Genomic DNA, 25,635 nt, shown 5'->3' with positions numbered 1-25,635 from the left:
TCACTCCTCTCAGACATGTTTAGCGCATGATGCAAAGCCCAGCCCAGTATTTTACTATTTGCAATAGTAAAATATTTAGTAGTAAAATAAGTAGTAAATAAGTAGTATAAAAAATAATAAGTATAAGTAAATAATAAGTATAAAATAATAAGTATAAAATAATAATTAGTATAAAAAATAAGTAGTAAATAGTAAAATAGTATTATAGTATTTTTAATATAGTATTTTTTTTACTCAAAGTGCAGGCATTAAAAGTTATCTTCATCATATTTGCTGTATGTACATCTTCAACAGCTCTGCAGCAAACGGTGGAGCCCAATTCATAGTGCTTATTTGTAAATAACAGGGGCTTAGAGTGTACCACTACTGGTTTATGAAATGTAAAAGCACCTATTTTCCTCCTCTTTTTGTTACGTGTTTATCTATCATTTATCTATGGCTAACATACTGTGAGCTTAGCTTCCCACAATAGTATTGTTCTGCAACTTTGCCACTCAGGCTAAAATGTTTCCTTATATAATGCAATCAGTCTTTTGGTCTTCTCTCTAGTTTGATACATTTCTGTTTTGAGGGGGTGAAAAGGTAAGAAAATAAAATATTTTTATTTTTTCTTGTTTGCAGTTTCTTTGTCAGTACCAGAAATGGTACAAATGACCGTACCAAGCTACAGGAGGTAGGTGTCAGACACCGCAGAGGTCTGTTATAAATTCTTTTTTCTTCCTGTTCTTTTTGACAAAAGGAGGAATTTTAGTTTCTTTTTTTTTTTCTTCTCTAAAACTGATGGCAACAGTGTTAGTTCAAAAATCTACATATCCCTCAAGGCCTGTTTAAGATGTGAGCTGATGGATAACCTGTAATGATAAAAAAAAGATCAAGGCAATGCTTCCACTGTATATAAACATTTGCTACTGATCTTGATAGGTACGTGTAGGTAAAGTTAAGCCTGGGTGTAACAAAAGCATGTCATCTTACCTATTGAGAAAGACTACCATGCTACAGGATGTTCCTTTTGCAGTGAGCAGGCTCTGAAAAGCGGTTATTTCTCTGCGGATTAGCGGGTACAAACACAATGAGAAGCAAAGTACAGACTTGTTCTCAGGTGCCACTCCTGCTGCTGCAGCTCATTGTGCCTTGTCTCTCCAAAACTTTGTTAAGAGCAATTATATCTTTTGAAGTAGGTGGCTAGAGAAACCATGCTCCCTAAAGGTTCCCCAAAGATTCACCATCTGTCAAAAGTGAGCCATTCTGCCACCTTTATAATTAGCATTTACTGGTACCTCACACCTACGTTCTCACACCTACTGTAACATACTGTTCTTGAGAATAAGCGTATTGCCACACTCTCATGCCGACTCTTCTTCTAAGGCATTGCTATTATGTATCGTTATAAACCAAGACAAAATGCAAATGTTTACTCTAGGAAAAAATCATAATGACATCCCAGAGGAGCACATGAGTAAACACATTTCATTGTTGCTTTTTTCCACTCAGGTCCCTGCAAGAGTCTGCAGAAAGTCCGGTTATGTCAAGATGCAAGAGTCTTGGCTCTTCCCACTCACTCACTGGTGCACCCCAGAGGTTAGTAATTTCCGTGTGTTTCCAGCTAGGAATACAAGGTATTAGCCCATTTAGAGATCAAGAAATGTGAGTACAATTTTTAATAAGCAATTCAAGGTCTTAGTTTGTAAAAGGCAACTCCTCATTTATTTTAACGAGGTCAAAATGACCGTCTTAACAGGTGTCTGATCTCAAATGCATTTGTACCAGTATTAAAAAAAAAAAAAAAAAAAGAAACCTACCTGAAACTGTAGTGGGCTTTGAATCCACTGGAAGGTAAAAGGCTGCGAGGTCTTACGGCAGCTGCAGCATGCCTTGTCTGTATCGTGTCTAGAGAGAAGTAAGACTGCAGAGCTGTGAACCTACACCTTTTATTAATGTTCCTTTTGCTAAGCTATCTAGATCCCATGCCACCAAATTCGTCTGGGGGGAGGAACGTGTGTTAATCTCTTAGCAATGTGACCAGAAATGACTACTTTCACTTAAGCAGTAGTCTCCACAAGAGGGGAGAAGAAGGGAAGAGAATTATTTAACAAAAACAAGACCATATGATAGCTACTGCAAGACAAAAGTGGTACCAAGACAGTGGTGTAAATAATCCTGATGTTTTCACCACAGCATCACTGAATGGCTGGCACTCTGGGAAAAAGATCCTGTGGAGATTCTTCTTGATTTGGGGTTTGGTACAGAAGAACCTGATGTCTGCACTAAAATCCCTCCTCGGTTCCTCAGTGGTGCTTCTGTAGCAAAAGGGATCAACATCCGAGTGTTTTTGGAAGCTCAGAAGCAGCGGATGGACATTGAGAGACCAAACCTATATGGTAAGGAGAGATATTTTGGCAAAAGGAGGAATTTTAGCCAGGAGGTAAAATAAATAGCAGGGGGCACTAAGAGGGTAGGGAAGAAGACGCTTACGAAAAAAATGCATGAAAAAGGCACATGTATTAAGGAGACATTGAAGATCCTCATATATGCCTTTGTGGCAATGATACTTCCTAACATGACTGAAATACAGTTTACCTCTCCTCAACTGTAGACTCTGATTTATGCGCTGGAGCTACCAGCTTGTGGCATTTTAAAACATAACCGCCTATACCCTTTAAGACCTACCCCACCACCAGAGATTGTCACTGGTGTCGCAGAGGCTGCATAATTGAACATGGGTCCATTGCCCCAGCCACTTCACCGGCAACATGTACCCACCATCATTGGTGGTGTAAGCCAATACACAGGATTTTGAATTCAGCCAGGCCAGACATGGGCTCACATTCCCTTTTCCCCTCGGTGAGAGCAGGACCCCTCTCACAGGGAAATGTGGCAAGCAGATGACAAAGTCTTAACTTCCCATGACTAGAGCTGCCGGAGCTTGTGCGTCAGACCCACAAATCCCTAACTAAAACCTAACAGTTTTGTGGTTCAAATATGCCCTAAGATGTAGATGAGGACTGTATTTTAAGTACAATAAAATAATACCATTTAAGGCACACAGTCTTGATTTTTATTCATTTAGATGGTTTTAGTTCTCGTGTTGTGTATTTTGCAGTTGAGAAATGAATACAAGGTCCTCACCCTAAAGATATATCTGCATTTAAATAGCATTGTTAATTCACTGGTATATCACCCATCTGAAAAGTCCAATTTTGACATCATTTCCCCTCATGTTTGCTGCACAGGATAGCCAGATGGCTCTTGAAATCTTCTGTTTACATAAGATGCTCAGTGAAGCAGAATCTCTTGCATAGCCCATGTATTCCCATTTAGAATTACACCAAGGAAGCAGTATGGATGGAATGAGAATTGAAACAGAAATGTCAGAGCATTGTGGAAAATGTGTTTTTCTCTCTCCTCTCTTTTTTTTTATAGCAAGCCCCGTGCATACATTTCAATATTTACAGCAAACTGACACATCAAACAGGTTTCTCAGCTCGCTCTTTCTTTCTCTCTCTCTCTGTAACTCCTCAGAGAGAGAGGGAGAGAGGGAACAGAGATAATCAGTATGAGTGGATGGTGGATGGAGACCTCAGGGAAGAAGGTAGAGAACTAGGAGGGGATGAGAGCAGAGAAAGAGCCTCTGAGGGAAGGAGTTTGCACAGTGAAGGCAGGAGTGGTAAGCCAAGGTGTGAATTTAATGACTTGTCTTGGAGTCATCCGCAATGGGAGCACTCTTAGTACATGTTAAAGGCTTATCTGTATGGGGGAGTTGCTGTGAAGTAAGAGAAGATTTGAATTTCTGTTTTGGTGGGTGTGATGTCCATCAAAACATATTATCTTGCTTTTGACAGTTTGGGAGGGGGTTTTCACACCATCTGCTTAGGCCTCCTAAGTATGTGCCTGGGCTGGGAACATTTAATCAAGAGAGGTGGGATTCATCCTTCAGAGATACTTACCTCTTCTCTTTTCACTGACTACATGTTTCCTTAATGCGGTGATTAACCTCAGCCTGGTTCACTGCACCAAATTACAGGCATTTAGCTGAAGCACCATCTTAAGGAGCTTAATCACTGTAGAATCTTTCTATCTCCATGGCAAGTGGAGAGAGTCGGGCAACTCCTGCAGGTGATCATCCAGCCACCACTTAAAACACCTCTCAGAAGAAGCCAGTCTGTCTCAGTGACCATGTAGGTAATCTTGCACAAGTACCTTTCTATAGCTGGTGTTCCAGGAGAGGACTTACAGCTAAGAAGGGATGTATCAGGTTTAGTGTACAAACACCTGAGGAATATCTTCCAATGGCATTTGTTTGCAAACTGTTTTTTTTCCAATCTTGCCAACCTTAGGTTGTCTAATGATTTTGCAGTGAGGTATAGCAAGAAGGAGGAGTGGCAAATTCATGCTTATGAGATTTTAAAATGGATTGCATCTCTAGAGCTGAACCTAACCTGTCTGTTTTCAGTTCTAATACTGCACCTACATTTTCAGGCATCTAATGAGCCAGCTCTTCTAAAGCAGAAGCCTACATTCCCTGTAATGGCAATGAGGAGAATAGGTGCTTTTGAAGGCTTCCAGAAAAAGACCCTTCTCTGTAAATTAAGCAGAAGGTTCAGGTCTAGAGATGTTCCATGGCATGCATTTACCTCTCCATGAACAATTTAGGGAACTCCAGACTCCTTACTGTCAGAGGACTGCTTCACCAGGGCACTGAAATCAAAGTGCCGAAATGAGGCAGACCACGCACCACCTCTAGGGATTTCAAGACTGTATTGAACCACTGTTCCCAGAGACGTGCTGGATGAATTCAGTTATTGTCACCCTGTTTGGTTTATTATCACTGAACCATTTCAATGCAAATAGAGTCTGAATCCCTCTCATTTGTCTCTAGTCATGGAAAAGGAAGAAATTGTTTAATCTGAGTTAGTGAATGCCAGAGAGGTTATCTTATTGTCAGTGTACTTTCTCCTATTCTCTGAATCAGCAGAGGAAGTTAATTGATTTAGTACGACATGTTACTCTGAGAAAATGAGAGATAAGGAGAAAGATTATAGGTACAATATGGAAGGCAAGAAACCTGGAGGAAAAAAGGAGAGGGAGGTGAGAGAGACCAAGGACTTACATAGCAGAGTGATCCCTCTCCTCTTTCATATTTCATTCATTTCCTAGGGCAGACCGCTTCTGTTTCTGTCTGGCTCTTCCCTGCTTGTGACAAATATAGTTTTCTAGGCCTCCTTCACTGCTGATTAGACCTTTTAAAATATGTGTGGATTGTTAGAGAGTTATTTATTAATTGTCACCTCACTTGGTGCTGTTTCCCCAGCATTGTCAGAGAGAGTTTTCAAAAGGTTCAGTTCACAAAAATAAGGTGTATTTTCAAAAACATTGGTCACCCATTCAGTTTCTCATCCAGATCCAAAAGAAAAGCTTATCCCCATCATTTGCCAGTGGTGAAAATTTTACCGACCTCATAGAAGTGAAATATGACTTCCTAACTGAAGAAACAGTCGCTTGAGAATCAGAAGTTATCTTAAGTGATAAGTAATTATATTTCTGAATATGTTGATCCCCAAATTCTTTGAAAAGTTCAAGTTTCTGAACACCTTAGTTCAGAAATGTTGAAATGTTTCAATCTGACACTTAATAGTAAATCCCCCACCACCACATTTCAGTACTACCTTTCTGTACTGCCATATCTAAATCTACTTGAGGTTTGGTGTCTTGTTTCTGTGGATTTTTCACACTCATTTCTGTCTGTCTCAGCTGCTGCAAGCCCCTCACTGGAGCTGTAGTTCAAGTCTCACTCTCCTCTGTGAGATGAGTGTGTTAGGTAGACACCATTTCCCATGATACATGGTTGTGCTGTGACCACCACAGGTCAGCTAGGAGAGGGGAAATATATGTCAGCCAGTAAATCCACCCCTAGAAGAGAAACAAAATGTAAATTGCTAAATGCATTCTCTGAAGTACAGCTTTGATTCAAGCAAAGGCAGTATTGCCAAGACTCAAGCTGAAACAATCTAAAAAAAGGAAAATATTTTAATATATGACAAAGTAGACAAAGCTGAAATTTCATTTTTGCTTTTCCTGAGAAAAACTGAGCCATTTCAGATGTCTTGATTTTCCCACTGAAAATTTTGATTTTTTTTTTCCCAAATTCTGCCATTTGCTGTGAAAAAAAGATGTTGATTGAAAATTTCTTGCTGGCTCTGGAAATGTTCTGTGTTCCTTCATTCTACTGTGGGCCTACTGAATACTTTCCAAATCTTTCGTGTAGATATGTAGATAATCTTTCCAAATATTTTGTGTCAGCCTATGTAATACCAGATTTAAGGAAGGAAGAACAGAACAGTGAGCTTCCCCTCCTAAATTATGAAATGGTTGATCATAAAGTCATTAGAAGCCCTATAAAAGATACAGATTCTATTGAAGATCCATTGATCTTGTTTACAGCATGGCCATTTGCTGTTTCGGCTGAAATTTCTAATAAAAATGAATCCGCATTTATGTCCTTTAATATCTCATCTGTGCTACAGTTTTAGATTATTTTGCAGCAGGCTGCAGGGACTAAAGAGATCTTATCAGCCTCTTGCCTATTTGAGGTGCGATCCTTGGGGAGCACTCCTGGAAACTGAAGGAACTGCTTGCCTGGAGAGAAATAGTTCATGAAGCAAAGCAGTCCCTGACATAATTTGTTCATGACCTGTGTATTTATTACATTGCACATGAGTGAGGGGCTTTTTTATGTTGTCCATTTATCATGTCTCTTGTTGTTTGGTTGTTCCTTAGGTGTCCCAAGCTCTTTGAAATAATTTACAAAAGCTAAGCTAAGTACAAAAGCTATTTCAAATTGCAGCAAGTTTGGTTCTGGTTCAAATTAAAAGAAGGACTGGACTGCTGTGCCACTGTCCGTCAAAGGATATTAGCACTTGGCATTTTTATGTCCTGACATAGTGGGAGCCAGATGAAATACTGAGGATAAAATGTGCTTTACATGGAGAGCATGTGGTAGCAAAATGGATGTACAAAACCAAAAATTATTTACTCTGGCACCCCAAACTTATGCAAATAAAACTATACAACACTGTGTAATGTGTGTACTGATAGATCAGATAACTCCTTTAAACAACATCAGGCGAAACCTTTGACCTGTCTTAAAAAGTGGTGGCAATACCAATGTTTTCCTCCAGTGTTAAAAATCAGGCAAAGTCTGGGGCAAAGAAAAAAAAGGAGTATTCTTGAGATACAGTAACTGTCAGGAATTATATGTCATGGTATTGGTCCCCAATGCAAAGGACCAACTCAGATCCATGTTAAATATTCTCTTGTTGTCTAATTGTCAGTGAAGCAGCATTACCAACTGCCTGCATGCAGACTGCGTGCAGTAAATCTGGCTGCTCTCTAAGAGAAATGGCAGCCAAGAAAGTTAGCATTTTGCCATCTACTGTCCTCAATTAATCTCTCAAGGAAGGAGGAGTCCTGGTGACATATTCATTGCCTCAGGATAGGTACAGACACAACATACAAGCAAATGTGTTGCGTTTCCTTGTATAAATAACTTCATAGTGTTGTAGTGATGGAAATCTCCGGGATTCCTTAGAGAAAACATTATCCGCTTCTCTTTAGATGTTATGCCATGGAAAAAATGACCCAGAAATTACAGGAGGTTAGTACAATGAAAAAGGTCTGAGAACCTTTATACGACATCAGCTATGAGTTTCTGGGGGATAAGTGTTTTGCTTTGTGCTGCTATGAAAATGAGAACATCGCTTCTGTGGTCAATTTTTATCAGTTAATGGCTACATGCATTTTGCAGTTATCCTGGACAGCTGCCAGCTGTAAACATTTGAGATCAGATTTTAATAACTTTATTCACATGAATTTTAATAAGACCTCAAAAATGGCATCCAAGTCTGGCCCAGCCAACCGGAGAATTTCAGGCTGGATTCTGTAACCTTTATTCACACAGAGCAGTATTCAGCTGCACTTGACCCAACAAATTCAACATTGCATGTTTGTCTAATGTAAGAAACTATGCAATGACGTTTGTATGTAGCCTGAATAGATCCTCTGGAAGCAAATGGAAAAATTTAGCCACTTCTGAATGAGGTACTTAGTATGTTTCTTGGCAATGACAAGTTTGCATAATCATTTTACCTGATTATTTCGAATTATATTTTTTATAACCATGTTGCCTTCCATTCTGCCAAACTTAAGAACGTTTTCGACAGCTGGGAGTACTTGACCACGTAACCAGTGCCCTCTCATCTTTGCTGACCAACGTCAACACCCAACAGACCAAAGCCCAGGACACCGGCAGGGATGAGACTGGTCCCTTGGATGCTGCGAAGAGCAGACCTGTGGTCACACAGGTGAAGCGGAGAAGAATAGGTCAGCTCCTGAAAAGGGCTTCTCGGCAGACAACGCTGTTGAAACAGGGCTCGCTGGTACCTGGGGAAGCCAGCTTGCCCGGCAAGAAAGAGCAACCTCATTCTTGTGCAGATATTGCTGAGAGAGGAAGAGTCCAGGCGGGCTTCTCTACACATGTTACGTTGGGCTGTCTGACCCAGGAGCAAACCCCCAGAGACAAAGGTGCCTCAGCATATCCCACATCCTGGTGTCCACCGACTTCGTCAGAGAAAACCTGCTCTTCATCTCACCTAGTTGCAAAACAGCCCCACCTTTCTCCTGCGTGTGAGGTGCCTGCCAAAGACAGGCCAAGAAAGGAGCCACCGTTGCTTGTGGCCCACATGCTCAAAAAAGTGGCTGACCTAAACTGCAAGCTGCCAGACTCTTTTGAAATGGAAGAGGTGAGGTGGATTTTTGTGTATTGCTTGCTAGCAATGTACCTCCACCCATATTGATGATATAGGTTTGGATTCTCTTTTTCAGGATGGAAGCTAGAGTAAATTACTTCAAACACCATGCAGCAGCATTATGGGGAAAAACAGTAGGATTTACACTACTCATTGGGGTTTTCATTATTTTAAATTGTCTTTGTGTTGGGATACTGTCAGAGAAGTTGGCACTGAAGTTACTGAGGTAGGATTCATTCAGCCAGTATGATAGTATAAGATGCTAATGTGTTTTATGCAGCACTAGGATTTTTTTTTTTTTATAGAAGGAAGTTGCAGGAACACTAATACATATGGTAAAGGATATTTTTACAGATCCAGTCATTAACCAGGGTTGGGGTTTTTTTCCTATCTTTTTTTCCCCCCTAAGCTCATATTCTGGTGTGCTCTTTCAGAAAGCTGCATCACAAAATTAGCCTTGGCTTTATAGCAACGTTTGAAATATTTTATCACTCTGTAAGCAGAGCATCCTAAAACCAGAATAACTCAGAACAGCAGCTTGTTCTCATATCCAGTCTGCAAAGTCCATGATACTTAGCTATCTGTATGTTTTAGCAATAGTCAGTGGGGGTTCAACATGAAGTAGCAGAGACCAGGATACTTGCCAGTCCCTTTCTTACATCTAGAGGAGTTGTGTGAGCAGCAGTTTTTCTGGCCATACTACTGCAGAAAAAGGGCTATGGTAGGATACTCTCCAATCATACAGAATCCACTGGGATGCTGACAGGAATACTCTTCCCTTTCCAGCCATCCTTCAAGAATGAGGAAAAGGAAGGAGTCCAAAAAATTAGCTTCTGCTGTAAGAATCAAAGAAAGGAGGAGAAATGGGATGGTTGGCAGTCCTCTGAAAACATATGGAGCACGGGAGGGAGGGAGGGAGGGAGAGAAGGAGCAGCGAGTGGCTGGAAAAGGTGGGAGGCTTAAAAAAGTTTTCCAGTTTTTAAAGCATTGGAAAAGGTCAGGTTAAGGTGGCATTCATCTCGAGGAAAGGATATTTACCTTTTCAAGTCCTTCCAAAGGTGTATTTTTCTGTGAAAGGTTTGGTGCAGCCTTTGTGTCGGCAGAGCTGACTCAAGAATCAGAGCATGGGCCTGATTATCAGCCTCAGTGGGGGAGAGGGTGGTGTTTTTTGGAGATCTCCTGCACAGTACATTTATAGTCCCAAAGCAGCTCATATATCTTTGTAAAGCACTTAGCATGCTGGACTTCCAGCTCTGTGACTAGAGGCTCACACAAAAGTGAGAACATTGACAGAGCAGTAAATGCAGATGATCGTAAGCTCCCCAGTTTGATGTCTGAAACAATTTGGTGAATACTGTATGTTCAAATTAGACAGGGTATATATTGTTTAACTTCTGAGTATTCTCTACCACATCATTAAATTCAGGCTGTAAAGAACCATATACTGGCTGAAACCATTAAGCCACCTAAATCGTTAGTCTGGCAATGGCCAGTAGCGGATGAATGGGGAACAGGATAACAGTCACATGCAGAGTAATCCTTTTCTTGTATTCTTCTAGCCTTTGACAATGAGGGGCTTAGAGATCTTTTGAGCTACAGACTGCATGGAGGACACATCAGCATACATGTTCATGTGTTACTCGTATCTAATAGATCCCCTTTTCTATAAAGTTTTTGTCTGAAGGAGTTTATGCAGCATCATGACATGGTGTTCCCCTTGATACTATGAAAAAACCAAACGGGTCTTCATTCCTAGAGGAAAAAAAAATCTGACCTTGCGTACACTCTTGGGCAAGAATTTGCCTCCATATGGTTACATTTCCTTGGGTTTCTTCTACTAAGTCATATTTTTTTTTCTAGGGACATTTCTCTGAGGCTGTTCAAACACAATTATTAGTGTATTTACAAGTTGGAAAACTTCATGTATTGATTACTTTGAGCAAGGCTTGGAAAGGTTCTGAGACTAGAGCCTGGTTTATGACAAAACCAAATATTTTAAAAAGGAGACAACCAAAAAGGAACAATCTGAAAGATTTTATGTTTTCACTTTTAAACGTCCAGATTTTTTTTGTTTTTGCTCCTAACCCCCCTCCTAATAAGGTGTATACTCATAATCATTACCATCAATAAGAATTTTCCGTCCTCTCTTCCTTTTCTTTTCAGATTCAGAGTTTTGAGGATGAAACTCCATGTGGAAATGCTCCTGACACCACTTCAGGTGAGTGTTAAGAAACAGACAATTTGCCAGTTTTTAAAACACTGTTCCCATGTAGCTGCTTCTAAAGCTTATCCTACCAATACACTGTCCCTCTCTGCTCCCATCACCTCTGGCATTTGGATGCATTATTCTAGACATGGCAGTCTAGATGATATGACTTGATAAATCATAGGGCTGTAAAATATACTCAGCTTGTCAGGGAGACACGAGTGCACATGAAGAGGGCACCTCACATGCACAGCTTTGAGTCTGATGCTTTAAGCAGACCTCTCTACGCTTCCAAGTGACACCAAAGCTCCGCTCCTGCTCAGTGAATTATTTCCCAGATTCAGATGACCCCTCATCCGCCAACTCTCACATCCCTAGGAGATAAGCCAACCAGGAGACTGGAGATAGTGGCTCTGCAGCCACTCTGTATGCAACTCAACCAGGACTGTGCAACCAGGATCTTCAGGTGGCTGCATGGCCTCTACCCCATCATATGAGTCTCCTATATCACACAGACTAACACCACATGAGCTGACATAGCATTGAGTCATGTGTTAGAAAATAATTTATTTGAGGAGTCTACGAAAGGATTAAAAGCAAAGCTGTTAGACCAGATGTTATGCTGTCATTTGGGGCAGTCTGAGTTTGGATCCTGAGAAGCATTTTCTGGCAGGGGTGGTGGTGTTGGAGGAACGTCTGTTCAGCCTCCAGAGCAGGGAACGCTTGGCCTTGCTCCCTAGTGACCCTTTCCAACCAGTGCTTAGAGCAGGACTGGCAGTTGTTTTCTTAAATGGGACAGAAATTTAATGTGAAAGAACTAATAGGTAGCAAGAAGCAGATAACAAGGGACAAAGGTGAAAGTTTGGTGAGCCCTCACCTTTTGAGCACTACATTATATCACTTTTGGGGAGCCAGCACAAACAATTAAGCAACCCAAGTTCATACACAGGTATCTAAAAAAAATTCAGATATCCACTTGTGCTGGTCATTCACATATGCCATTGGCTAGAGTGACAGCTGGATTTGCAGGAGTGAATTCATGAGCCTGTTGAAGGCAGTGACAGAAGTCCCACTGACTTCAGAGAGGCCAGTGTTTTCATCAAAGCGTGTGGAGTTTTCTTGGTAAATGCTAGAGCTGAGTAAATGTGATGGAGTACAGCATGAATTCCTCAGTTCTGGAGGGTTTATTTTTGTTCTCAAATTATCTGTAAGCGTACGTTTGCTGTTTTGCTAGGGGTTTTTTTAACTGTGTATTGGATTGCATACCTATGGCATTCAACTGCTCTTGCCACATCTTCTGGCAGGGTTGTGTGTGTCCAGTCTGTCAACGCATGGCTCCAGTGACTTTTGGGATTTCATGTCAGGTTGTTCTTGCTATTCAGACTGTATGATTTGTCACCTTAGTTACATGAGGTTATTTTGATTTTGTTTTCTGATGGATGTCTTGATCTTCATGAACAAAGATGAGCCCCCATACCAGTAGTCTTGCTCATAGCAGTATCTATACAAAGAATAGCAATTCCCCAGGACTGGTGCAGTGACAAACACCATTTTGACAAACATTCAGTGAGAAATTAAAAAAAGAGAATGTGGACGTAGCCCAGTGGGGAAAAAATTCAAAACGTAATAATATACCCACAAATGCTTTTTTCCTTTCTTTGTCCATCTCTAGAAAATGAATGTGCTATTTAATGATGAAGGGCATTAGTGAAAGGATTTAGCATAGGTACCATTTGTATAGGTATATCAATCACAATGTAAGAGGAAAAAAAAAAAACCTGTATGCCCTGAATATCTTTTAAGACATAGGAATAAGCATGTATTTAGTAGTAATTTCATGACAGAAAACGCAGAAAGTAATTATTTCTTTTTAATTCTGGTAAGACTGTCATCCAGTTAAGTGGTCAATCAAAATCATACAAGTAAACTGCACTTATGTAAGATTTATGCCTTTGCAGAACCATAATACTATTTTAGAGTTTTGTTTAAACACTGGAATCTCTCTCTCTCTCTCTCCCCCCCTCATTTTAGTGTCATTGATGCTTGGCCTAAATTTAAAGTGGAGATTTCCGGCTTTTTTTACAGGCTTTTTTCATATTCTTTCTCTTTTTCCCACTACTCTTAAATGGCATACCTCTCCATACCCATGGGAGTTTTATTGCGACTTCAACTTGCTGTGCATCATAGAAACAGTCAAAAAATTGCCAGTTATGAACATAATATTGTTAGTAGTGAGTAATACCTAGCTCTTAAGAAGGTTCCTACCAAATTCAGCAGAATGTGGCTCAGACCCATAAGCAGGGGTCCTCAAAATAGGACCGAGTGGGAAATAGAGTCCATCAGGGGCCTACACAAGGAAAACCTCAGCTCCCAGGAGAGCATGCCTGAATTTAGATTCAGCCTCCAAATTCCCTGGGGCACAGGCTGCCTATTTTTCAAGGCTCATGCAGTGCCTCATGCCATACGAGCCCACTCTCATTTGGTTGTGGGCTCTGTTGGAAAGGGTGTGAGTGATGATGAAGATGTGAGAGTCTGACATGACCCTGCTGAAATGGGAGCTCACCTGAGCGGGGAAGTGCGAGGTGCCCACTAAGAGAAGAAACAGAGATAGATAGGAACAGACTGCTTTGCCTAGATGGAGCATATTAGAGACGGGTGACTTATGGAAGTACTTGTCCCAGTGGTATTGTCCCTTGGCTCTGTAGCCTGGCCTCAATTTTAGTCCAATTGTTTAATTTTCTACGCTCCCCATGAAAGCCAATTCCCTGGCTGCTGTGTGTCTTCTTTATATTTCTCCATAATGTAGATTCTGGCTGTTTAACTGCAGTAGGCTTTATGATAAGGCTTTTTTTCCCTCTCTCTTGGCAGAATGCTGAGACTTAATTTTAAAAGACGCTCAAACCCCCCAAACATCCCTGAATGACTTACAGGGAAAGCAGAGTGTTTTCTAGCTCTGTTTTAAAAAATATTACAATCTTTTTTATTAGGCAATTTTATCATTGTTATAAATAAGTAATTGTACTGGGGAGAAGGGATAATCCTTATTTAATTAAATTCATCTATACTCCCAGGTTGGCAGCAACCAGACATATGTGAGACTAATACCCACAGCCTGCCTGTATGCATGTGCAATTAAAAATTCACTCTACAGTAGCACTGGCAGTTTAGTGTTGCTTTTGGCATTTACAAATTCTTTTATTTTGTGACTTTTTTTTTACCATACACATATGCTGGAGCAGATGTTGCTTATTTGTTGTTTATTCAAATCTGTAGGCTCTGGCAGCTAACTCCATTGTTCTGTAATGAAGCTTTATTCACTGTCCTGTATTAGGACCCAGCAAATGCATGACAGGCAGAGTTAGCTCTCAGCAGGAACTACAGTTATTGTCCTTACTTATTGGCTGTTTATATTCTAAAGCTCACAGTTGAGAAAGCTGGCTGGGCAGGGTAAGGGGCTGGGGATGCTGTGTGCAGAGGAAAATTACTTGACTCCACTCACTGTATCTTTGCCCTGATGAGGTGCAGGCTTGCATGTAAACTCATCTGTTGCAGGGATTTCATAGTCAGCACTTGAAAAATAGAGCTGTTCTCCCCCTCCACCCCCTCTTATGCCTTGCTCTCCCCCCCACCCCTGCTGCTCTTTCCTTTTTCAATTAGCCTTTGTAAAGCACTGGGTTTAACTAAAGGATGTTTCAATGTTGCTCACCCGCGTTAACTCAGCACGTGCCTGAAAATTCATTAGCAGCAACATCTATTAGGGAGGCATCGGAAGTCAGTGTTATTTCGGTGCGCATTGTAGTCACCCGCTCCCTCTTGCTCCTTATTTACTTCCCTCTCCCTCTGCGGGGCGGCCACACACCCGAAAGGCAGGAATTCTTGCACGGTGCTGACCCAAGTGGACACGCTGTTCCCGGGCACTTGAGTGCCAACAGAAAGGCATTAGCCTGCTGGAAAAGCCCTTGGTAGCCCACGAGGCAATCAATCAGGGAAGTAACCACCTCCATCTGGCTCACTGTGACATGGTAGCTCGCTACTGAAGCGCTTGTGATTCATCTTGTCCCAACGAGTGGTGCCAGGGATCGCATACACCCAGTTTTTGCGGCAGCTGGGAACGTCCTAGCTTCCCCGCACGCTGAGCTAACACATTAGCTCCTGTGACTTATCAAGTAGCAATTCTTTCAATTATCACACCTTCACTCCTCCTACTCACCAACTCCTCTGATGGTTTGGCACCATGGGAATATTCGCAGAAAGCAATTGGTATTTCTTTTAATTGACTAAGTGCCAAGAACGTGCATCCTGTTTATTATCCATTATCCATTGTAACGTCTGCCTACAATTGAAGGAGCGATGTCTTCAAAAGTGCAAGAAGAAAATGCACGTATGTTTCCTATGCTTCAAAGAGTACAGGATTTTCCGTGTACCATTCTCTATTTCAGTATTAAGAAGTGAACAGCTATTTCATATTTCGTATTTGCTGTAGTGCCTACATAACACTGTTTTCTTCATGTATAACACAGTGACTTTTAGTTTTAAGTACAGATTAAAGGAAAGGGAAAGGCAAAGAGATGGCCAAAGGAAAGACTTGCTAAAGGTGCAATCAAAATCAGGAGCTGAACTAAAAATGTCCTGCGACTACTCTTGTGTTGATTCTGCCTGACATGTATGTTAAACTTTGGCATTGGTTAATGATCTCATACAGTCTCCGAATACGAGTTCTCCCTTCATAAAACATGATGAATAATAGATCCATAATAGATAGATCCCTCTTTGCAACAGTTTTATCTTCTGCAGGTGACCTGGCACAAAGGAGGCATCTGCCTTCTTTAGCTGCTTTGCGTTGCCTCCATTTGTTTTGTCATGCCTCAGCTCATATTTTTCCCATCTTCTGCACACGAACCATGTAAAGGCCTTCTTATTCTTTCCCGTTTCCTACGTAAGGGATCTCTAAGTGTAAATAAGAGGAAGCTGTATCATTTTAATGCATTTTGTAGCCTGAAGAAGTCTGGAGGGAAAGGCCTGTGGTCCCAGAAAGAAGCAGAGACTGAGAGAAAAGAGCAAAGTGAAAAACAAAGTTGTGAAATGATGAGTCTTCAAACCTTCCTGCATTTTTCCCTGTCCAGAAACATCCTGAGTTGTCTGGTTCCCTCAGAGAAGTCCTCCTAGAAAGACAATTTACTTCTGCAGCTCTTGAGAATACCCTGGCTGCTTCGCTTTGCCACAGTCCTCCTTGATGTATCTCACGCACATGCGTGTGTCTAAGTTCAGCAATGGATATAAAGATGAAGACCCAGGAGGTGGTGACACCATGTTCACCAGCACAAAAACTGGATGGGCAGCAAAAAAAGGAAGTCTGGCAGACTTTTGAAATGGCTTCTGGGAGGTCCTGCCACCCACCAGTGGTGTCAGGACACCTGCCCGCAGTCCTCGGGTCTAAGCAGCCATCCCAGGAGCTTTGGGGGGTTATATGGTTTTCAGTGAGTACATTCCTAAAAGTCATTGCACATTTATAACATTTCATTGCACGTATGTGTCATATTTTAGGTCCTACTGCAGCAGGCTGATTCATCCTAGTGGGAAAGGATATGCACATACCGCATACTTAAGGCAGATGGCCCAGTGAAAGTTATAAAACCTGCTGTTGTTTAAATCTTAGGGGGGGAAAAAAAATCATAAAATACCTTAGATATCCAGGAAGACAACCAAATACTTTGACAACCAAATACTTGAGAGACATCAGTTTAGATTAACAGTCATAGCCTTTTAAACAAGAAAACTTCTGAAATGAACTCTAGTTGTGCTACAGTTGTGCTGAGATCTTGAAACATCTTTTCCAGTATTTCCTCCTCTGCCTTTTCTTCCCACACCCTCAACAGAGCACAGGAGGATCAGAGCCTTGCCTGTGCTGTCACGGTCCCCCACGTTGGTAAGCTAATTGTTCCAGTTGACAGCCTGACACTTTGAACCTTGCTGCAAAATTCAAAATCCCAACCCCATGTCCAGCTCAGGCTTTGAGGCAGCTTTGTGGGAACGTATATACTTTTTCTGATGGCACCACATCGCTTTGCCATGGCTACTATGAGAGTGTTGATGCCCCTCACTGTCAGTGACCCCTGTGAGAAGGGGACCTTTGGTGTTATCCTGCGTGTATTTTTATGCTCCAGAGAACTCTGAATTCTTTATGGATGAGAAACACGATTCCTATTCCATAGATCTTCTATGTACTTGTCAACTACTGGCTGATACTTAGCATTTCTCCTCAGGAAAATATCACTGACAAAGAAAGGTAAGCTTACTAAGCCTGGCGCTCTTAGACCCCCTGAACACAGTTTAATGGCTATTACCATGGAAATAGAGCTATTATAATTGACTGTTGATCTCTACAAAGTAACACCCAAAAGCCAGATACCTGTTCTGGCCTCCCAATTGCTTTGGGCACTGCTGACCAGGCAGAAGTTGCAGGACCTAGCAAAAACATAGGGAAAAAGAGAGAAATGTTTTTCTTTGAGAAAAAGAACATTTTTCTCAAAGGTCTCTGTAAGGGTTGCTGGAAGCCATCGTCCCTTTTGTGAGGTGCTCTCAGTTGCAGAGAGCCCTACGAGGCTCCCTGTGATCACTTATTTTTTATTCATTATCTCTGTGCAGCTGCTACTGGGAGAAGTTGTGATGTAATGTGATCTACAGTGTAGGCTGATGACATTCAGCTCTACCTCTCATTTTCATCAGAAGCAGACACAACCATCACCCGTCTCTCCCGACATTTGGCAGCAGCACGAATCTGAATTAATGACAGTTGGCTGAAGCTCAGTTGAAATAAGATGGAAGTGATACTGACTCTCAAGGAAAAGTAGGAGGAGGACCTGGCAAAGTTTGAAGCTGTTTCATCAGCTGAGGGAAGATAAAAGACCATTGTCAAATGACTGCAATTTCAGGTTTTGACTAGATTCATCACTACTCCTAACCTCCCAGACTGCAGAAACATCATTTATCACAGAGAACTGCCTACAGTGTTCTCTCTTTTCCTGTCAAATTCAGCTCTTAGATTACTCATTTATACTTTTATCATATCTAGGGCAGTGTGTTCTTGTGTAGGACAGGCAGGAGACGACAGGAAGCCCTGACTCACGGGGAAGGCAGCCGCCTTGCTCCCGAGCACGGCAGTTTGGAGGGGTGCGTCCGTCGCTCTCAGTGACAGCGTGGGAGATTCAGGATGTCGGTCTGTATTACCAAACCTCACATGACCTTTGTCCCCACCTACTTTAAATACTTTCTGTAGCTCCAGCCAACCTATTAAAGGGGGTTTCCAGACCCATGGACCAAATTGTCCCAGGGATATTCTTGAAAGGGGCAGAGGTGGAAACTTCTGGATGGTGAACCCCTGTCACCAAAGTCCACAGATGTCAGTTCTGACCCTCTCTAGAGAGGCACAGGGTGGTTCACTAGTGCAGGAAATTACATCATTTTCAGTGATGTACAAGGTAGAGAACATGCTCCTTCACTTGCCCATATTCATCTCTGATTTGGGTAGGGAGGAGGGGAAATGAACATTCAAAAAAAGAAAACAATTAAAATGGTTTCATTTTTCTTTAATGAGTAGCTTAACAGAATATTATCAGCTAATTCAGTTCTTCTCCAAAGCTTCCTTCTACACATGAGCTCAGGACAACCTGTAATGCGAGAGAGTGAAAGAGAGCGCCAGCCCACCCACCCAGCCACCCGCCAGTCCCAGGCATTTCACAAAGGAGTGCATTTATACCTGCTGGTGCAGCACTGACTGTAGCGCGCAGCAGATGTACTGAAGCTAGTTTTAAATCAGTAAATATGTGCACCAGCTTTAAAGCACGGTAGCATCTAGTGCAGGTACCAGTGGCTGTCTAGCCACAGCACCAGGGAGCTGACAGTGCACCCTCTCTCCCACCCTGCTTTTCAGACAGGTTTTGCAACCTGGGCAGTGCTCCAGGCTGCTGTGCTCTGCCTGCTGGCTGTGCTGTGCCACAAGCATGCTAGACATAACCATACTATACACTGAATCTTAAGCCAAAATCTTGGCTGGAACTTGGTGCAAAACTGCTTTTTTCCTCGGGTGTTTTGGAGGAGGACTGAAGCTGAATGCTCTGACGATAGATGTAGATTTACTACCTAGCTATTTCTGTCGCGCGCTGTGCTAGCACGGTTTGTGTCTTTAATGCTCCATGACCTGGTTCCCTCAAGTGCTTATGGCTGATATCTGGAGAGCATCTAGGCCAATGTCCTCCCAGGGGTACGTGGGTACCCAGGGCGCTGCGGGGAGCCGGGCCCTGGGCGAGGAGCGGGAGGCTGCGCGGGAGGACGCGAAGCATGGTGTGTGCACTCCCAGTGCCCCTGGAGCTATGCACGTGTCTCCTGCTAACAATGGCTGTGGCAGCCAGACCCCCTAGATAACTGTGTAAAGAGCTGCAAGGCTGAACGTGGAGATGAAGCAAAATATCGGTAGCTGTCACATGACATACGTGCCTGCCACCTTTTGTCCCCCCTGGCCTTGTCTCACCTCCTTGGGGTGCAGCATAGGTGAACTTACATCCTATGTGAGGTCGTTGCAGCCGTCGGGGCTGCAGGGCTTTCCACCCTTGTTCACAATGAGTCTGGTTTCACCCCCACAAAAAGAAAAGTATAGCTGAAGTTGTCCATAGGCCAGTGGTACCCAAAGTAATGGGAAGAAGAACATTGCAGACTGAGTGAGAGCTGGGGTAACTGGATTTTGACAAGCCGAAGGAAATACCTCAGAGGAGCCAGGTTTTGTTCACCTTGTAAGTTCTTCTGAGCATAGACCATTCTGTTCCATTCATACAGCACCTACCAGCATGGTGGGGCACATTTAATAACAGGAATTGCTTTATGTAGAGGGTTTTTTTTAATATTTTCACCCAGTCACACTGTGTCAGATGGTTGGCGTGAAATTCCCCTTCAGTTCAGAGAGAGCAAGGGATAGACAAATTTCTTAGCTACACTTGTTTTGGAACAGGAGCTTTTGCTGCATCTGGTGCATTTTGGGGTGTATTAGTTGCTTTCAAGTAACACGACTATTCTACTAAGGTAGTTTATCTAATTTCTGCTAGAATGGCATTGAAAAATAAAATTTGCAGAAGGACATCAATAAAAAGTCTAGTTTGTGCTGGCCTTTGGAAACGCAATCTGTGGTTTATGTGCTGCTGCCATCTGGTGCTTGTTCTCCTGAAGTGCAGCACGGCACTGAGACGGAGCTGTACAGAAGGGGGTCAGTGCTGCAGCCCTGCGCCGCCGGCAAGCGGCTCTGGACTGGCCTCTCTTAGGGGCAAGCTGTAGAACTGTGTATTGCGTTTGCCTAGAAAGGAAATATAAAGGAGATCTTTCTCACCTCAGTTTGCTTGTTCATCACCGTTTCTGCAACGTGGGAAGTGAGTCAGTGTTATAGAAGTTGTGCAGGAATATTAAAGGAAAGACTAAGGGTAGACTTTTCCTTTGGGATTTCAGTGGCACTAAATGAAATGTTTATGTTCATAGTCAACAGTCAGTAGTCGGTGCAGTTGCCTATGCGGGAGCTACTTCTTAGACTAAGGAAAGAGAGCACAGTATGCTGGGAATGAAGCAGATTTTAAGGAACGTGACCACAGGATCGAGTTTTGCCACATACGTGGGAACTGATATGAATAAAAATGTTTCTTTTCCTGAAATGCTGAAAGTTGTACAAAATAATGTCTTCTGGTGCACCAAGGTTGAGGGAGCTTCAGAAAGTCCACTGTTCTGGATAACATCACTAAAAAAAAGGGTTCTTTGCGGCTTATGCAGAACACATATTTTCAGGGGAGTTTTATTAGCTCTTAATGGCCATATAGTAGAGTGTGATACTTAAAATTGTTGGTGCCTATCCTCTCTGAGTAGCAGGAGAGGGGAGTAAGCTGCAGCAGTTCTCCCGTCACAGCACCGGACCATCTGTAACTGTGCCATGCAGCTGATATATTCCTCTAACATATAGCCAGCTTGTCCTGCAACATCATTTTGTGCGATGCCATAGGCAGGGCAGTGCTGTTAAGGACAACATATGGATTTACCAATTTGCAGAGCAGGTAGTGTGAAATGCCTAAATGGGAAGGATCCAGTAACTACTCAAAATTAACCTATTTCTATTTTGAAAGTACTGCTTGAAAATATATTTTTGAAAGTCCTTTTTTGTCATGTAGGACAGAAATTGTGATTTTTTTGCCTTGGGTGTTGCAAGGTTTTGGAGAATCAGAGCCTTCACATCTTCCACACACTGCTGCTAGAGCCGTAGTCTGAGCAGCTTTGGTGGACTGAGTGCTTTTGAGTATTTGATGCCTGTGTTTGAGAAGCAAAACACAAAACATCCAGAGTGTAATAAAATATCTATTCAGTTCTGGCACTTCTGTGGACATGGCATCACCTTCATTCACTCTATCTCTGACTGCATTTGACTACTGTTGAATTCAACTATTGTTGAATGGATGTGCTTCTTAAGGCCCAATCAGTGAGATATTTGTCTGTCCATTTAACTCTGGGTGTGGGAATATTCTGCATAGACTTAAGCCTGAACCTAGTTTCCCTGCTGAATTTAGCCTGAGTGTTTAAACTGTAGTGAAGTTAATGCCTTGAGAGTTTTGTGTGAGAGACTGCAAAATGCCTTTGCTTATACGGTGAAGGGGAAAAGTCTTATTCTAATTCCTTCAGGCTTCTTTTCTTTTACAAAATGTCTGACTAAATTTTGGCTTCTGTGTGTTATTTAGTCCTGTGTATGTAGCAGATAGTTTTAGAAATATTTATCCATGTCAATGTCCAACAACATTTAAATAGCTACAAAAATACCTAAAATTTGGACAGGGTTGTTAGGTTGCAACTAGCCATTCTGCTTTTTCCTATGACAGGATGAGCAGTCCAGATTTTAATTTGTGAATTTAAAATTCAAATTTGCACAAATGTTCTTGCATTTGAAGTTTCTGTGCCTATGCTTCCCCACGTACTCAAATGATGTAGAAGAACAAATATTGAAGTACATTGATCAATGTTAATGTGATTCAAAAGGCATGCAAAAACTGTGCTGTTATTTACATGCAGTGCAGTAGCTCTCATGGCATCTTTGCAGTTTGCAAGTATTCTCCAGGCTGGAAACTAGAAAGAGGTTGTGTTATTTGCAGCCAAGTCCACAGAAAACCAGCTGCGGTCTTCAGAGGAATGCAGAACTGTACTAGCATTTATTTTTTTACTGATTAGGGAATTAATGGTGAACCTAGGAGCCCGATAGTTTCAGAAAGTTCCTGCACTGACGGTTCCTGAAAATGGAAGCCACTGTATCTGCATGCAAATAAGGGGAGAAAAAAAGTCTCTTAATGAAATTGGATTGATCAAGTAAAGGCCTGGAAATCTGTGGGACCTTTGGGATTTAGAAGGCATGTACTTTCTTATATGATACAAAATGAAGCAGAAACCTGATTAGTAAGTTCCTCTAACCTATTTTTATTTAAAATTCAGGCAGAGCAGAAATGGGATGCAGGAGCTAAACTCTCCCAGTTCAATTAGCACAGAAAGGCGAAGAGCCAAGGTTTTCCTCGCCAAGGTCTTCAGGGGCGATTCTCAGGTTTCCTCTTTCCAGCATAGCCAGATGTATTCTCCTCACAGGGCCCAGAGTTGTAATTTTTAGTTCATAGTTGAATACTGGTCTGCGTCTCTACTTCTTCTCCAAACATACTTTATCTTTCCTTGGTGTGATGCTCTGCATGTATTTGCAGAATCTCTACAGGTTTGGGTGTCTCCACACACTAGGAGAACTGAGTAGAGCTGCATGAATAATGGATATTTTGGTTCAGTGGCTGAACCAAATGATTGCGGAAAAATGCAGTTTGGGTAGACTAGAAAGGAAAACATGTTTTGCTTAATGTTCAGGTGATTTAACCCATTTTTTTGCACCTTTCTTCTTCAAATTAAAAAATGTGGTTGCTTTCAGAAAATAAAAAAAGCACATTTGAAAGAGAAAGGCGAGAGCATTTTAAAAATGTCAGAATAAACTATGTAAATTTTGGCCAACTTGTGTCCCTCCTAAAGACAATCTTCCAGTTGCTAAAAAACTTCAGTTCATTTAAACATAAGGAATTGTTGCTGTGAAGAAGTGGTGTCCCTAAGGCGACCTTGGCCACTGCTGAAAGGACTTTAGATGCTAGCCCATTCTGAGACAAACCACCACCAGCATCCAGCCTGGACGTTTTCAGAAACCTGGTAAATAGAGGAATTTGTCCTAGGGGACTTAGCAAAGACCTGCTTTGGACCCCTGCAAAGAGTCAATCTCCTAGTAGAAACTCAGGCTATGGGTATTCTTGCTGGGTATTAGGGCCACCAAGAAAAACTGTACCATTACCATTGACAAGCTATTAACATTACTGAAAATTTCACAAAGAGGCAAACTCTATTCCTTCTCAGGGCAGGATCAAGCATGGTCTAATTTGCAGTCTCACTTAATCCCTATTTGGGGCACTAAGAGGAAATGAAGGGATAGATTGGCCCACTCCTCACCCAAAACAGTTTCCCCGGTATGTAAATACTGCCCTCCATTATGCAAACATTACTTGGCTCTGGTATACAGCCACCAAACCAAACTATATTTGCACAGATTGAAACTGAGCTGCCTCAAATTGAAAAGGCTACCATGTTTAATCTAGTTTCAGCACAGCCCCAGCCTGCAATGCGACCTGCCTTCCCCATGCAGCCCTGCTCTGTGTTTCTCCCAGGACCATGTTGTTCAGCTTGAAGTCCTTGTGGGAGCACTTTGACGATCTCTTCATAGCTTTTTTACCTCACCTTGAATTGGAGGCCTATATTCATTTTTACTAAGTCTTTTTTTAAATTCAGACTTCCACTGAAATCGAGGGAATTTTGGCTGGCTTTGAATAAAGCGTTACAGAGTCAGAAAAACATCTCATCTTTTAAAAACTCCTTATCTTCACCTGCCTACCTTCGTCAGGGCCTGGCACACTGGGTAGGATCTTGCAAGTCAGTGTGGGATGTAATGATTAAATTAGGCGTCTGAATGTAGTTGGAAAAGAACTGCAGCTCAGACTCTCAGAAACATTGCTTTGTGCTGGCTGTATGGGGAATTTAAGCCTTTACTCTAGGGGTATTAGTTCATTACACATCTAATGCGTTAGTAAGTGCAAATTAGATGCCTAACTCAGATGAAGGTCATTACTTGGTCTGAGGACAGGAAATCATGGTAACAAGCACAGGTGAAGTGTGCTTAACATGGTTCTCCTACTATACTTTTCTTCTGTTTTATAAGTTTCTATTTTGCTAACATAAGAATTGTAGAAAGGGGATTTATGCTCAGAATGGTCATTAGGTCCTGTTGTATTACCATTGTAAATACATACACAGACAGACTTTCAGAGTGGTTTGAGCCTTGCTTTACGTACACACCTTGCATGTTTAATCAATGAGAGCCATGACAGCAGAGCACACATCCCACCTCCTTTCAGGGCAAGCCCAGGGAGACACATAGAACTCTTTCTGTAGCCTAACTCTAGTGATTTTAACTTGGTTTGCAGACATTTCATCCAGTCTTTAATATCTCACCTTGTGCCTAAAGATCAGCCCGAAGTCCATTGTCATGTGTTTTGGGTAGTTACCCAGCTAGTCCATTAATATAAATGTGGGTGGGAAGGCTGCGTGGTTGCAATACACAAACACACTTGACTGTTGTTGGAACAGATGCATTGCATTTATCGCAATAAATGGGTCAAACCTGGCTACAGCCACCTGGTTTTGACCAGGTCAGAAGATGAATTCTAATCGCACTTACTCTTCCATTAAAAGTTACAGGGGTTTTCCCTACACGTAATTTCTAGTAGCATGGCAGCTACTTTGGTACCCTGCATGTCTAAGGAGAAAAACAGGCACCTTAAAACACTAGGTAAGCAGATAATGTGGTCTTCTAACTCTGCAAACTTTAAAGCCTGAAGGTCAGTTGTTATGATTGTAGGATACAATTGAGTATTTGAGACTCAAATAATTTGAGTCTCAAATTGGTTGGAACTACAGCAGCTGAAACATTTCAGCTTTTCAAAATTTTTCCTAAGCCTTTCTTTCTTCATTTTTATGTATGGAAAACTACAGGCCAGACTCACACACTGGAAGCAACAGCTGGCAAAGATGCAAAGGGTAATTGAAACAGCTTTAAAAAAAGTTTAGAGAATCTGTAGAGCAGTCTCCCTGGGGGAGAAGCTGAACCATGATGTCGTTTGTGGGAAACTGCAAGGATGAGTTTTGAGACCACCCACAAAACAGGCAATTTTCAGCAACATCACTGCAGATTTTGTAATGTGTGAGATGGGAACCACATATTTCTCATCTGAAATAGGAAAGTGACTGACTGACTGATGTGCTGATGATGATACCAGGACTGACAATGCAAGTAATTAATTTAAAAACCATAAAATGATATCTGGTTTTGATTTTACAGTTGCTGCCTACAAATAGGTTGTGTGATTTTCATTGATTGATGCCCAAGATGCATTCAATAAAGCCCATAGTCTGTTAATGTGTGAAAACGTAATTTGTAGACTTTTTTTTTTTTTTTGCATTTTCCAGCTCACACAAATGAGAATTAATAAC

At 41.8% G+C, this 25,635-nt stretch overlaps 1 protein-coding gene across 1 annotated transcript in view; it reads left to right on the top strand.

Moving 5' to 3' along the window:
• Positions 1 to 641: 641 nt before the first annotated feature.
• Positions 642 to 25,635, top strand: part of ITPRID1 (ITPR interacting domain containing 1) — a 38,944-nt gene continuing 13,950 nt past the window's right edge. Inside the window, exons 1-5 of the mRNA XM_075495436.1 lie at positions 642 to 673; positions 1,492 to 1,578; positions 2,176 to 2,378; positions 8,203 to 8,795; positions 10,965 to 11,019. Coding sequence (XP_075351551.1) covers positions 642 to 673; positions 1,492 to 1,578; positions 2,176 to 2,378; positions 8,203 to 8,795; positions 10,965 to 11,019 — 970 coding nt within the window. The remainder of the gene's footprint in view (positions 674 to 1,491; positions 1,579 to 2,175; positions 2,379 to 8,202; positions 8,796 to 10,964; positions 11,020 to 25,635) is intronic.

This window comes from Mycteria americana, chromosome 2, assembly GCF_035582795.1.
Source record: "Mycteria americana isolate JAX WOST 10 ecotype Jacksonville Zoo and Gardens chromosome 2, USCA_MyAme_1.0, whole genome shotgun sequence".
Classification (NCBI taxonomy): Eukaryota; Metazoa; Chordata; class Aves; order Ciconiiformes; family Ciconiidae; genus Mycteria; species Mycteria americana.
This window is presented reverse-complemented; position numbering and strand designations above follow the sequence as displayed.